This window comes from Borostomias antarcticus (genome assembly GCF_949987555.1).
Source record: "Borostomias antarcticus genome assembly, chromosome: 19".
Lineage (NCBI taxonomy): Eukaryota > Metazoa > Chordata > Actinopteri > Stomiiformes > Stomiidae > Borostomias > Borostomias antarcticus.
Window position 1 is genome coordinate 4,424,515 of NC_140252.1, and position 14,048 is coordinate 4,438,562.

The 14,048-nt window shown below is 45.7% G+C and overlaps 1 protein-coding gene across 1 annotated transcript; it reads left to right on the forward strand.

Annotated features, from left to right (window-relative positions):
- Positions 1 to 7,778: 7,778 nt before the first annotated feature.
- On the forward strand, positions 7,779 to 13,581 carry LOC311321394 (claudin-10-like; the record flags this gene model as incomplete). Its single annotated transcript, XM_084453370.1, has 5 exons — positions 7,779 to 8,010; positions 12,444 to 12,605; positions 13,001 to 13,082; positions 13,192 to 13,299; positions 13,407 to 13,581. 5 exons carry the CDS (start codon positions 7,779 to 7,781, stop codon positions 13,579 to 13,581), a joined length of 759 nt encoding a protein of 252 aa, XP_084309496.1.
- Positions 13,582 to 14,048: the final 467 nt, after the last annotated feature.

The following is a 14,048-nucleotide window of genomic DNA, read 5'->3' on the forward strand; positions in this document are numbered from 1 at the left end:
TTTTTCTGGCTCTGGCACCCTAGACAATGTAGTGTATTGTTTATACATAAACAGAGTTGCATCAGCATTTTCATGTAAGCAGACCCATTCAATCTGAGGTGAATACACTTGATTTCAGCACCAGAAGAAATGCACACAGCTTGTATATTAAATAATTCCATTACTCTTATATTATTCCATGTCGAAAATAAACTTCAGCTGCTCTCTGATGAACAGCTAACTCTCTATCAGGTCTGGAATTGAAGCTTTGTCTGAGGCTGGCTAGAGGGCTTCTCATCGTATTGGGTGCCTCTCTTTACTACTCACATGAGATGTGAGAGATGTGTCCACTTGTGAGGGGTGGACAGAGAGACAGAGGAGGTAGATGAGCAGTGGACAGAGAGACAGAGGAGGTAGACAGGCCAGTGGTTAGAGGTGGACAGACACAGAGGGTAGCCGCCACAGACAAATATAAGTGCAGATTGCAGCGCATCATCTGCTCCGCTGAGAGGGTGATCAGCTGTAGACGGCTGTGCATACAGGACCTGCACGCCTCCTGGACCCTCAAACGGGCCAGAAAGATCGTGTCCAACCCTCCCATCCTGGTCACAGTCTCTTTGACCCACTCAGGCAGGAGACTGCGGTCCATTGGGACCGGGTCCAAACACCACAAAAACAGCTTCTTTCCCACGGCAATCAGATTCTTTAACAAGGCTGGTGTACCCCTGCGACGCCCCCCTCTAGACGGATTCTATACCCCCTGCACCACCTGCTCACAACCTCTGATTGATCCACATACATCAACGGCACACACATTGTACACACTGTATACGTAGAACATCGCTCATCTACCACATTACACTCTGCACACACATACACTCACACTCCATTCTGTATACTGTATATTACGTACATTTTATTTGTGCCTCCCTTTTTTTTAACAGTATCATCATTTGTTTGCACTGTATTCTGTATTTGCATTGTTTTTTGTACTGCATTTGCACTGCCATGTCTTTGCACTGTCCTGTCCTGCACCCTTTCCTATGTTGTCTGCAACAGGGTTATGTATGGTATGTGTGAACCATATACTGTGAACCATATACTGTACAGTACATGGCTAATAAACAGATCTTGAATCTTAAGATAGGCCAGTGGTTATAGTTGGACAGAGACAGAGGGTAGACAGGGCTGAGGTGGACAGAGAGACAGAGGAAGACCAGTGGTTAGAGGTTTCTGGTATGAGCCCGGGAGTGCAAATTAATACTTTTCATAACCACAGTGAAATGCAATAATTATTAGGCTAAAGAATTGTTTCTAGACAACAATTTACAATGAATGATTTAAAATGTGATGTGGAGTGTTTCTGATGCACAGGAGAAGTCATTGTTAATAGCGTAAGACCAAATATCCACCAAATATCATTAAACCTTGAAGCCATGTGTCTTCCTTGACTTTTCTTTTGAAAATAATTCATGGAGAATCCACTTCCGGTTCGTAGTTCGGTCTGTACCTCCTGTTGTGTAAATACACTATATTGCCAAAAGTATTCGCTTATCTGCCTTTACACGCATATGAACTTAAGTGACATCCCATTCTTAATCCATAGGGTTTAATATGACGTCGGCCCACCCTTTGCAGCTATAACAGCTTCAACTCTTCTGGGAAGGCTTTCCACAAGGTTTAGGAGTGTGTTTATGGGAATCTTTGACCATTCTTCCAGAAGCGCATTTGTGAGGTCAGACACTGATGTTGGACGAGAAGTCCTGGCTCGCAGTCTCCGCTCTAATTCATCCCAAAGGTGTTCTATCGGGTTGAGGTCAGGACTCAGGCCAGTCAAGTTCTTCCACACCAAACTCGCTCATCCATGTCTTTATGGACCTTGCTTTGTGCACTGGTGCGCAGTCATGTTGGAACAGGAAGGGGCCATCCCCAAACTGTTCCCAGAAAGTTGGGAGCATGGAATTGTCCAGAATCACTTGGTATGCTGAAGCATTCAGAGTTCCTTTCACTGGAAATAAGGGGCAAAGCCCAGCTCCTGAAAAAAAAGCACACCATAATCCCCCCTCCACCAAACTTCACACTCGGCACAATGCAGTCAGACAAGTACCGTTCTCCTGGCAACCGCCAAACCCAGACTCGTCCATCTGATTGCCAGATGAAGAAGCGTGATTCGTCACTCCAGAGAACGCGTCTCCACTGCTCTAGAGTCCAGTGGCGGCGTGCTTAACACCACTGCATCCGACGCTTTGCATTGCACTTGGTGATGTATGGCTTGGATGCAGCTGCTCGCCATGGAAACCCATTCCATGAAGCTCTCTACACACTGTTCTTGAGCTAATCTGAAGGCCATATGAAGTTTGGACGTCTGTAGCGATTGATTCTGCAGAAAGTTGGCGACCTCTGCGCACTATGCGCCTCAGCATCCGCTGACCCCGCTCTGTCATTTTACGCGGCCTACAACTTCGTGGCTGAGTTGCTGTCGTTCCCAATCACTTCCACGTTGTTATAATACCACTGACAGTTGACTGTAGAATATTTAGGAGTGAGGAAATGTCACGACTGGACTTGTTGCACAGATCACTGGATCACTCTAGTTGATAAACCAATCAGAATTAGAGTATGGCTTAATTAGGACCTCGAAATGTAAACATTGGACATGAGCCTGGGGATGCAAATGTGGGGAAAATTATGGAAAATTGCATACATTTAACTAGCTACAAATAACTAATACAAATAATATTATAGCATTTCCAGATGCAAGTTGGACCAAATTTGTAGGCTACAGTTCTCTACAGTGGCTGGATCTCCAGACTATAGAAAACCAAATTGAAGAATGTTCTGTCAAAAAGTATAACCTAGCAGGCTAGACAGCCTCATTCCAGATGTGCCTGCTAATCTGGGCTACCATAGAGAATGCTATACGCAGTATGCCAACATATGAATCATTGAAAGAACCTGCAAGAGGAGAGAAAACAGCACAGGAGCCCGAAGGTTTAAAATTAAAGCAACTTTGTCACTGCCAGAAAAAGTTTTTGGAGAGTTGTACTTCTATTCCAATTGATAGGGTTCTACTCTGGAATTTGTCCATTTTCTTTTAGCCTATAGTTCATTATGATGTCATCAGTTAGAATCAATTACAATGTTAGAATGCATTTTAGAATGATCCCACGCGTTTGTTATTGGTGGTGTGCACTCGCTAGTGCCACGGCGGAAGAAGGCCGACCATTTAACGTAAACATGTGTTCAACCCCCGACAGGGGCATTGGTCGGACCGTACTCTTTCAAAGGGTTTAACTGTAGCTGTTCTGACCTTATATTGTGTGTTAATGCTTATCTGTTATAAGCTGAAGCATACATAATAATATAATCACACTAACTGTGAAGGACGAATCTATGGCTTCTTCTACCTCTTCTTTGAAACCCATTTTCTCTTCCTCCTAATTTTTCACCACCTCCTCCTTGATTCGCCCTCCTCCGCAGGCAATGTCTGGGAGGACTGTAGTGGGTTCAGTCTCGCCTGTTTCACTTTTACAGACGACAAACATGATCTGAGGAGAAAAAAATATGCATTGGCTCCCGGTTAACAAATTCCATCAAGACTATTCCAGATTGAGACAAAATAAATTAGCATGAAAATGAAGTGTCTCTATGGAGGAAGAGTGATAGGTTATTGAGTAATCTAACAATATACACTATATTGCCAAACGTATTCACTCACCCCAGGGCCGGCCCTAGGATTCTGGTGGCCATAAGCAAGATTTTTTTGGGTGGCCCCCCAAAACACTCCCAGCGCAACCACCAAACTAAACGCATGCACGTACACACATAGAGATGGACAAGTGAATTAACAACAAAGCTTTATTTGGACAGGATATTAAAAGGTTACTTAAACAATTAACAATTGAAATATTCAAACAGATAAATAATCAACATATTTAAATCACAATTAGTGTAAAATATTCTAAATTAACACTACAATATTGCACAAAACAATAGCTATATTCTACTGTAAAATACAGTGCGCCCTGGGCCAGGATGGCTGGGTCGAAGAAGGAACTGTTCATCTCTTCGGGGTTGTCAGCGATCTGGTGTCGGTGCACAAGGTTCCACTAGGCACACACTTGCCAAAAATATCCTGTCTCGAAGTTACACTTTGCGTCATGTGACTGTGAAATCAAACCACAATCAGCCTACAACGCTCGTTTTAGATACAATACCACACAGACTATTGGGTGTCGCTGTGGAAACTCATCACTTTACAAGTCCCATGCATCTCGCCGTGAGACGAGTGAGATCATTTTAACTGAACACAACTTCTAGGTAGCAAAGGTCTTCAAGTCGGTCCTCTGACATGGTAAAAGCTGCCAATCGTCCCTCTGTGTAATTCGAGACGTCCCCTATGCACCTGTGACTTTGCGCTTTTGTGCCAAGTCTCGTTTTAAAGTGATGATGAGTTCTCTGTGGACCACACCATCGTTCTCCACGAGGGGAGGTACAGCTAAAGTACCTATAAGCCAGATTCAACGGGAGATTTGAAGAGTGAAGTTGGGGAAGGAGGGAGGGGGAAGGGCCAGAGGTGGATTGCATTCAACTGCATGTGGCTTATTATAAAATCATTCTGTTATGAGATCTTTTCATTTTATTGCAGATTAAATAATAACACCAGTTTTTGGATAGGGGATACATGACATTATGTAACAATATGTAAAATATATATATATATATACGGTCAATGGCAGACAACAGAATCGTTGCTGGTTGTCGGTCGCTGCTGTCAGTTAAAAGTTTGAAGAAATTTGGCTCACAGACCAGGGACTGTAAAAGTAGCCTAAGTAATATGTGTGTATTACAAATGTTTGCCATGTAGGGGAGGCATTGCATCTTTGAGTGTGTCATGGGTCACACCTTTCGAAACATTAATAACTTAATGGCATGTTTCACTTGTTGTCTTTGATGCGTTGGTTGCGCGTCCAGCTTGGCCCCCACATTGCTGCTTGCAGCTATATTTCCATCTGTTATGCTGTTGTGGGCTCCATTTGCAAACTGTGGCCTACTCCACCTGCTCTGCGGGCTGAAGCCTACTCCACCTGCTCTGTGGGCTGAGGCCTACTCCACCTGCTCTGTGGGCTGAGGCCTACTCCACCTGCTCTGTGGGCTGAGGCCTACTCCACCTGCTCTGTGGGCTGAGGCCTACTCCACCTGCTCTGTGGGCTGAGGCCTACTCCACCTGCTCTGCGGGCTGAGGCCTACTCCACCTGCTCTGCGGGCTGTGGCCTACTCCACCTGCTCTGCGGGCTGAGGCCTACTCCACCTGCTCTGCGGGCTGAGGCCTACTCCACCTGCTCTGCGGGCTGAGGCCTACTCCACCTGCTCTGTGGACTGAGGCCTACTCCACCTGCTCTGTGGGCTGAGGCCTACTCCATCTGCTCTGCGGGCTGTGGCCTACTCCACCTGCTCTGTGGACTGAGGCCTACTCCACCTGCTCTGTGGACTGAGGCCTACTCCACCTGCTCTGTGGACTGAGATTTCCACCGGCTCAGTTTGAGTCTCCAGGCTGCTCCGGCTACCTTCCTGCCGTCTCCTCCTGTCTGCTGCTGGGTCTGCTGTGCTTCATGATCACTGCTTTGCTGTGCTTCCTGCCCGCTGCATTGCTGTTGCTGCCAAACGGCAGACTGTGAGCCCCGTAGCTGGTGCGTCTCTTGTTCCAGGTATCTCTCTCTCTCTGAACAAGCTGATTTGTTCACATAAATTAAGCTGAAAAATTAACAATGAAATCTTACTTGTGTCGTTGTGTTTTTGCTATGGAGCTGACTTGTGTTGGGACTGTGCACTGGGGAATGTGTACTCTCAGGCGGTTCTACCCAGTGTGACTACCAGCACCATGCCCCACTGTGAACTGGCTGTGCAGGTGTTGGGACTCTACAGTATACAGACTCCTTCAATCATATGAAGTTGCTTAGTCTTATATGTCTCTATGTTTTGAAAAACTGTAACACTTCCTGAGAATACTCTCATTGATCTTATTAAGAGTAATGATGACCAATCAGTGTTTATTTATTCTTTATACTTTTACTCTCAGGCAAGGTTGTCTTTTACTCAGGCAATGAAACTGATCTCATATGATGCAGGGAAATCTTGAAGGACTTGAAACATGAAAGTAGTCAATCAATCAATCAAAGCTTTATTTGTATAGCGCATTTCATACCCAGAGGCAACACAATGCGCTTTTAGTAGTAAAGTAGTAGAGTGTGTCTCTGTACCTAGCGTAGCCATTAATGCATTCCTGATAAAGCCTTGTTATATGTTTTTTGTTGTGTATGTTTGAAACCTAAATGTATCTAAATGTTCTATATGCTGCCCTCTTGACCACGTCTCTCAATTGTTTTTCACCTGGTTAAATAAAAGTATAATACAATTTTTTTTTTAAATTAATAATAAAAAAAATAGAGTATAACTGACCCTGGTACCATGATGGTGGTTTGAGCCACACACCTTGGAAAGGTATTGGGTTTGTGACCTCCGCCCCAGCGACAGAGTAGGACGAGACGTCATGTTTTTGGTGGGGAGTGTTTGTTTGTTCTTTCATTGGTTTGTTTGTTAGCAGGATTACGCAAAAACTACCAGACCGATTTTCATGAAACACAGTGGAGGGGTGTAGCATGGGCCAACTGAGAACCCATTCAATTTTGGTGCGGAACCGAATCACGGAACCTACACGGCCGACCATTCACCTCCATTCATGTTTTGGACAAGGATTACACCAAAACTACCAGACCAGTTTCCATTCAACTCAGTGGAGGGGTATAGCATGGGGGGTATACTGTAGCATGGGTCCTCCCTTTGTCGTGTTCGCCACAATAGGTTGCACATTTGCCTGTGAATACTACAGACCTTTTAGAAAAGTACAACAACTGAACGGCTGGCGGTGAAGGCCTGGCCTGGTCTGGCGGCGTGGAGCGGGCAAGCCCTCGGGGACCAGAGACGGGGAGGCGGCGTCCACCCAGAGCGAGGTGAGTCACAATCCACCTTCAATCATATCTGCAAGCCGGTGGATAAAAGCCCATATTAGAGTGTTAGTTAGAACGCAGTCCATCAGGACTGTTGGCCCACAATGCCAGTTGAGGACTTTTGGCATAGGACTGAACCTATGTGCAAAGGTTGGTGATTTTTGTGCATGGGAAATCAGATTTCTTAGGAAGAAGTTTCAGAGGGGGAATATTGGCAAAAACAAGAGGTCCCAGTAGCTGAGCTGCCCGGCCCCTGAATTTTGCGCTGTGGCATGTGACATTTAGGAGAAATACCTGTATGTAATGATGCACTTGCTGGGAATCAAATCATCAACATGGGCCAGTAAACACGCTGTTAGGTTTCATATGTTCAAATTGAACAGCATCCTTATATTGTGACACAGTGAGACAGAGTACTGTCATGGTAGGTTAAAAGCCAAACCCCTATCTACAGTATATGTGTGTGGATAGGAGGATGGGGGCTCCCTGGAACAACACGTCTCCCCTGACACTATCTCCTCTTCAATCCTGGGAACAGAGAAGATGCTGACTGAGTAAAACCCCGTAATGATGTCCGCAAGAGTCGGACAAAGCTGGCTTGACAAACAGGTATCAGTTTTGTCTTCTGCAGAGCACAGTTCCCATAGCTCATGCTGGAGTCCTGACACCTGTTCAGGCTTACTCTCCTGACATTTCATCGTCTTCATTGTTCCCGGTCAAACGTTTCCTTAGCTTTCCATCTTCTCCAGTCTTCCTGGTGCCTGAGCATCTGGCCAGCTCCAAAGGGGCGTCATGAAGTATCGCACAGTGGTGATGTACCTGGAGATCGGCAGCTTTGTCTCCTGTCTCTCCGGTTGGATCCTAGTGTGCTCCACCCTGCCCACTGAGTACTGGACCTTCTCGGAAGTGGGAAGCATCGTCCTCACCACCTCCAACTACTACTCCAACCTGTGGAAGGACTGCATCTCCGACACCACTGGTGTCTCCGACTGCAAAGACTACCCTTCCTTGCTGGCGCTGCCCGGTAGGTTGTCTGTTTTTACAATTTAAAGGCATAATGAGATTAGGTGAGATGGTGGCGTGCCTAGGGAGGATAAAAGAGTTCAGCGCGTTTCATTTCCATTTAATGGGTACAGTCATGCTTGTTTAAAGCTGCAATCACTGATTTTTTTTCACATTTTGTATCGTTTCCATTGTTTGAGCCAAAGCGTCCTAATAGCATCCTACTTCAATGACTTATCTCTACCGGTCGCCATGTCTTGTTATTCCAGCATTTATGTGTTGTGAAATTATGGCCGATAACTTTGCTCCGCCCCTGTGCTTTAAATGTACATATTACATGTTTTGTGCCTTTAGTTTGTAAACAAATCTCTTACTGCCATCTAGCGGTAGGAAATCGCTTATTGAATTCTCTGTGTAGGCCTTTTTGTGCGTGGCTGTAAGCCAGCGCACCAATGATAGCAAATATCCAGTTGTCACTCCCTCCCTGGCTCCTTCCCTGGCTTCCTCCCTGGCTTCCTCCGTCCCGTTGTTGACCTGCAGTTCTATGTTGCTACCACAAGAGGCAGTGGTCCCAAAACCTGCAGTTCTATGTTGCTACCACAAGAGGCAGATAGACTGCATTTACCGTTTTCGGCCACGGGAGGGCAGCAACAGGCTTAGATAGACTGTGTTCCTTGTTCAGTTTCAGCAATTCAATGAGTATTTGAGTTAGGCTATTTAGTTTATTATAGTATAGAGTATAGTCCACGCCATGGACCCCACAACTCAGCCCCTGAGAGGGCTAGAGAAACCGTCTTCACGGGTGGGGGCAGGTAGGTAGCCCGGAGAGGGCTCCACTGCCCCCGACCCAATATGACGCGAGGGGGCGGAGTCTCGCCCCCATGCCATGCACCCCACAACTCAACCCTTGAGTTGGCTAGAGACACAGGGTCTTCACTGGTGGGGGCAGGTGGGTGGCCCAGAGAGAGGTACACTGTCCATGACCAGCTCTGAGCCGAAGGGATGGAGTCTCACCATCACGCCAGTATCCACTCCACAGATCCCACAACTCCCCTGAGCTGGCTAGAGACACACGGTTTTCACTAGTGGGTGTATGGAAATTGCCCGGAAGTAACTGCACTACACCCGAACTGCTCTGACCCGAGGGGGCGGAGTCTCGCCACCACGCCATGCACCCCACAACTCAGCCCCCTGAGTGGGCTGGAGACACACTTGTCTTCACCAGTGGGGGCAGGTGGGTAGCCCAGAAAGGGGTCCACAGCCCCCGACCCAATATGACATGAGGGGGCGGAGTCTCGCCACCATGCCACAGACTCCACGGCCAATGGGCCTAGGATATAGACAATTAACTACCGGTGGAATGGTGGTGGAGCATCCATCGGGGACCCGCTGTAGGTCCGCTAGCCTTGTGTTATCTGGGTTTATCCCTTACCTTTGTCCAGAAACAGAAGTTGAACCAATTGAAGCAAAATAGCTAATGTTACATGAATCATCAGTCTAACTACTTCAGCCACTGACCGCTACCATTAATGTTATGGAAGCTGCTGCCAGTTGTTGTGAGCTCATGAGCTAACTGGCTATCTCGCTCTTATTGTGCTGGTTTAGCATTGGAAGCATTGAAATTGATGTGTACAGGTGACAAGACCTATCTTAATTTATCAGACATTATTTCATGTCATTTCAATTCACAGCTATTTCAGTGGCATGACTAGCTTCCTTCCTACCAGTCCTGAACAGAAACAAGCCAGCCACGCACATAAGCCAGCCTAGACCAGGCCTGGTTTAAATCACCATCACTGTGGCCGTTTCCCTACACTACAAGATTATTCCACAAGGAATTCAAGGAATAACACAAACTCAACCATGAAGTAGTCAAAGTCAACTTTATTTATATAGCTCTGTTCATACAAACAAATGTAGCACAGAGTGCTTTACAGAAAATGTAAAAACAGCTAATATAGAGAATGAAACATGACAGATCATATATGGTAAAAGAGAATAGAAGGTAAGAGAAAAGAAAGTAAGTAAAAAATGTAAAGTGAGTATGTAAAAAAAAAAGGTAAAACTACATGCTGAAAGAGAGATTAAAAAGGTAAGTCTTAAGATCTTGCTTAAAAGTTCCCACAGTTTCAGCCATCCTTAGGTATTCTGGCAGGGTATTCTAGAGACTGGGGGCGTATAAACTGAAAGCTCCCCATGTCTCTTGGTCCTGGCTCCAGGAACCGTTAAAAGTTCAGTGCCAGAGGATCTCAGGGACCTACTTGGTGTATAACATAAAAGCATGCCTGATATGTATTCAGGTGCATGGCTATAGAGTGCTTTATAAACTAATAAAGGAATCTTAAAATCTATTCTTAAACTGACCGGTAACCAGTGTAGTGATTGTAAGACTGGCGTGATGTTTGCCCTCCTTCTGGTCTGAGAACACATGCTGCAGCATTTTGTATCATCTAAAGTTGACTAATAGCTTTCTTTGATAGACCCGATAGGAGAGCGTTACAGTAATCCAACCTGCTACTGATAAAAGCATGCAATAGTCTTTCAGTGTCCACCTGGGAGAGAAAAGGATAGCAATGTTTCTCAGGTGATAAAAAGATGTCCTTCTCACATTCTTAATATGGGCCTCAAAATTAAGATCCGAGTTGAACATGACACCTACTGTAGGTTTCTGACTTGGCATTTGGTGTACCGTGTCAGTGTTTTTAAGTACCAAGATAGTCTGTCCCTTTCAACTTTATCACCCATGATCAGCACATCTGTTTTGTTCTGGTTTAACTGAAGGCAATTCTGTGACATCCATGCATTTATATCAGCAATGCATTCTACCAGGTGGTCAACTAAGCTGTAGAATCGGGTGTCGCAGAAATATAGAGCTGGGTGTTATCTGCATAGCTATGGTAGCTAATATTGTGCCTCCTAATTACATCATGCAGGGGTAGCATATACAGACTGAAGAGTAAGGGCCCTAGAATGGATCCTTGTGGGACCCCACAGGTCATTGAAGTGTTTTTTGAGCTGTGGTCACCAAGCACGACGAAAACCTCTGTCCCAATTAGGTCAGGAGTGGACCGGAGAGGCCGGCCTAGTTCTCAAGTCTTTCAATAAGGATATCATGATCAACAGTATCAAAAGCTGCACAATAGGTCCAGGAGGACAAGGACAGAGAGCTTTTTGGCATCAGCATTGAATCCGAGGTCATTTACAGCCTTGACCAGTGCTGTCTTCGTACTATGATGAGGGCGAAAACCAGACTGAAGTATTGAAGTATCAGTGATGCAATTTGCATCTACGAAGTCATGTAACTGTTTGAATAAAAAAAATCTAGGATTTTACATAAGAATGGGATGTTGGAGATTGGTCTAAAATTACTGAAGACTGATGAGTCTAGGTTATTTTTCTTCAGAAGGGGTTTGACCAGGGCAGTTTTAAGAGTTGATGGGAAAAAGGCTGTACTGAGGGAGCAGTTAACGATGGCTAAGGTGTCCTCACAGAGTTAAAAATTGTCTTAAAATACTTGGTCGGCATAGGATCAAGAGGGCATGTAGATTACTTAAATTGTGACACCACTTTGCTCAGCATATCTGTGTTAACCGGTGCAAACAAGCTCCTCCCACTGCTCTGTGGAGGAGGGTCAGCAAGCAGAACATTTGGTCTTGCCTGGGTAAACGTTATTACTGTTCGCATTGTTTGTTTCTCTTCTTTTTTTTTTTTTAATCAAATGAGTCAGGCAGGATTTTGTACCTGATTGTAAACCAAGCCTGTCCTCTCTGTCTCAGTGTCTCTAAGCTAAACCAGGTCTGTCCTCTCTGTCTCTAAGCCAGGTCTGTCCTCTGTCTCTAAATAGGTCTGTCCTCTCTGTCTCTAAGCCAGGTCTGTCCTCTCTGTCTCTAAGCCAGGTCTGTCCTCTCTGTCTCTAAACCAGGTCTGGCCTCTCTGTCTCTAAGCCAGGTCTGTCCTCTGTCTCTAAGCCAGGTCTGTCCTCTGTCTCTAAACCAGGTCTGTCCTCTGTCTCTAAGCCAGGTCTGTCCTCCGTCTCTAAACCAGGTCTGTCCTGTCTCTAAACCAGGTCTGTCTCTGTCTCTAAACCAGGTCTGTCCTCTGTCTCTAAGCCAGGTCTGTCCTCTGTCTCTAAACCAGGTCTGTCCTGTCTCTAAACCAGGTCTGTCCTCTGTCTCTAAGCCAGGTCTGTCCTGTCTCTAAACCAGGTCTGTCCTCTGTCTCTAAGCCAGGTCTGTCCTCTGTCTCTAAACCAGGTCTGTCCTGTCTCTAAACCAGGTCTGTTCTGTCTCTAAACCAGGTCTGTCCTCTGTCTCTAAGCCAGGTCTGTCCTGTCTCTAAACCAGGTCTGTCCTCTGTCTCTAAGCCAGGTCTGTTCTGTCTCTAAACCAGGTCTGTCCTCTGTCTCTAAGCCAGGTCTGTCCTGTCTCTAAACCAGGTCTGTCCTCTCTGTTTCAGTGTTCCTCCATGCTGTCAGGGCTCTGGCCGTCTGCTCCGTGATCACCGGGTTCTTCGGTGCCGTGCTCACCCTGGTGGGCATGAGGTGCACCAAGATCGGGGGATCGGACCTCGCCAACGCCAGGGTCACCTTCGCAGGGGGCATGACCTACCTTGTGTCTGGTAAGACGTTTTCTTAAAAGAGTAATGTGGTATTTTGTATTTACATTGTAATCCCTGTTATAAAGTTATTTACGATCATATACAACAGTCCGTCAAAATATTGACGAATTGTGCACTCGAGATATTAGTGCTCATGTCACAGCTAAGTACACAACGGATATCTATAGGCATATACAGTATATGGATCCATTACATGGTTACTGTGACATGAGCAATGAGTAGTTTGTCAAAATTGTTATATGTGCGGTTGTACAGTATATGATCGTAAATAATGTTATAACAGGGCTTATGATGCTAAATACCGAACTACTCCTTTAAGGACTTGGCTGATCCAAGTGTGTGTAGCCTACTTGTCTGTGTGGGCTCGGATGACGGCAGCGGTGTCCTTCTCCTAGGGTTCTGTGGCCTCATCACCTACTCATGGTGGGGCAACAAAGTCAGAGCAGAGTTTGTGGATCCGAATTTCAAAGCACAAAAGTAAGTTGATGTTTAGACAGTGAGATTGAACCACTTAAACAATACTGATTCATTTGGAGGACTCGTCATATTGTAATTTTGCTCTGATTGGATATTTTCTGTTCTCTAGGTTTGAGATCGGAGCAGCCGTCTTCATTGGCTGGGGCGGATCACTGCTGCTGATTGGTGGGGCGTCTGTGCTGAGCTACTTCTCTGGACGGGAGGGTCTCCACACCACGTAAGACCTACCGCTTCATCTGTGTAGAACTTAGCTGTCATCCAGACGTTTCTTTCTATAAAGTTGAACTCTTTCCCAACCATCTCACATGATCTTCATGATTCCAGCTCCAAGAGGAAGCCCCGCAGACCGGCAACCTACGCTACGGCCCGGACCAGACGCACCTACATGCTGCCAGCCTCCTCCTCCAGGGTGACCATCATGCCCCCCCTGTACCACCAGAGCAGAGAAACCAGGGTGGGCAGGACCACCAGGACCTTCAGCAGAGATGACTTTGTGTGACCAACAACGACCTGAGAGACGCAGCATCTGACAGAATGATGCAGAGACTGTCTACACAGGGACGGGGCACAAACTAATTTGCATCGTAGTAAAACTATATATCCATAGCTGCAATTGGGTAACAATTTAACTCGGTTACAAATGAGCTAGGTTGGACTCAAATTCTAAATGGTTGTATAATTAAGCAATAAACCACTCGAGGCCGTGTGTTATAGTGATTTTATAACAGCTAGGGGGCGCTGTTATAAAATCACTATAACACATGGCCTCGAGTGGTTTATTGCTTTTATACAACGGTTACTACATCTATTAGTGTAAAATAAACACACAGCAATGTAAAATATTAAGATTTATTCACAACGAAGCATCATTCCCTCAATTCCGCCGAGCAAAATAGTTCTCCTAACAAAAGGAAAAAAACAACAACTACAATGCATTTGGATCAAATGGGAGGCGCATTAATACTG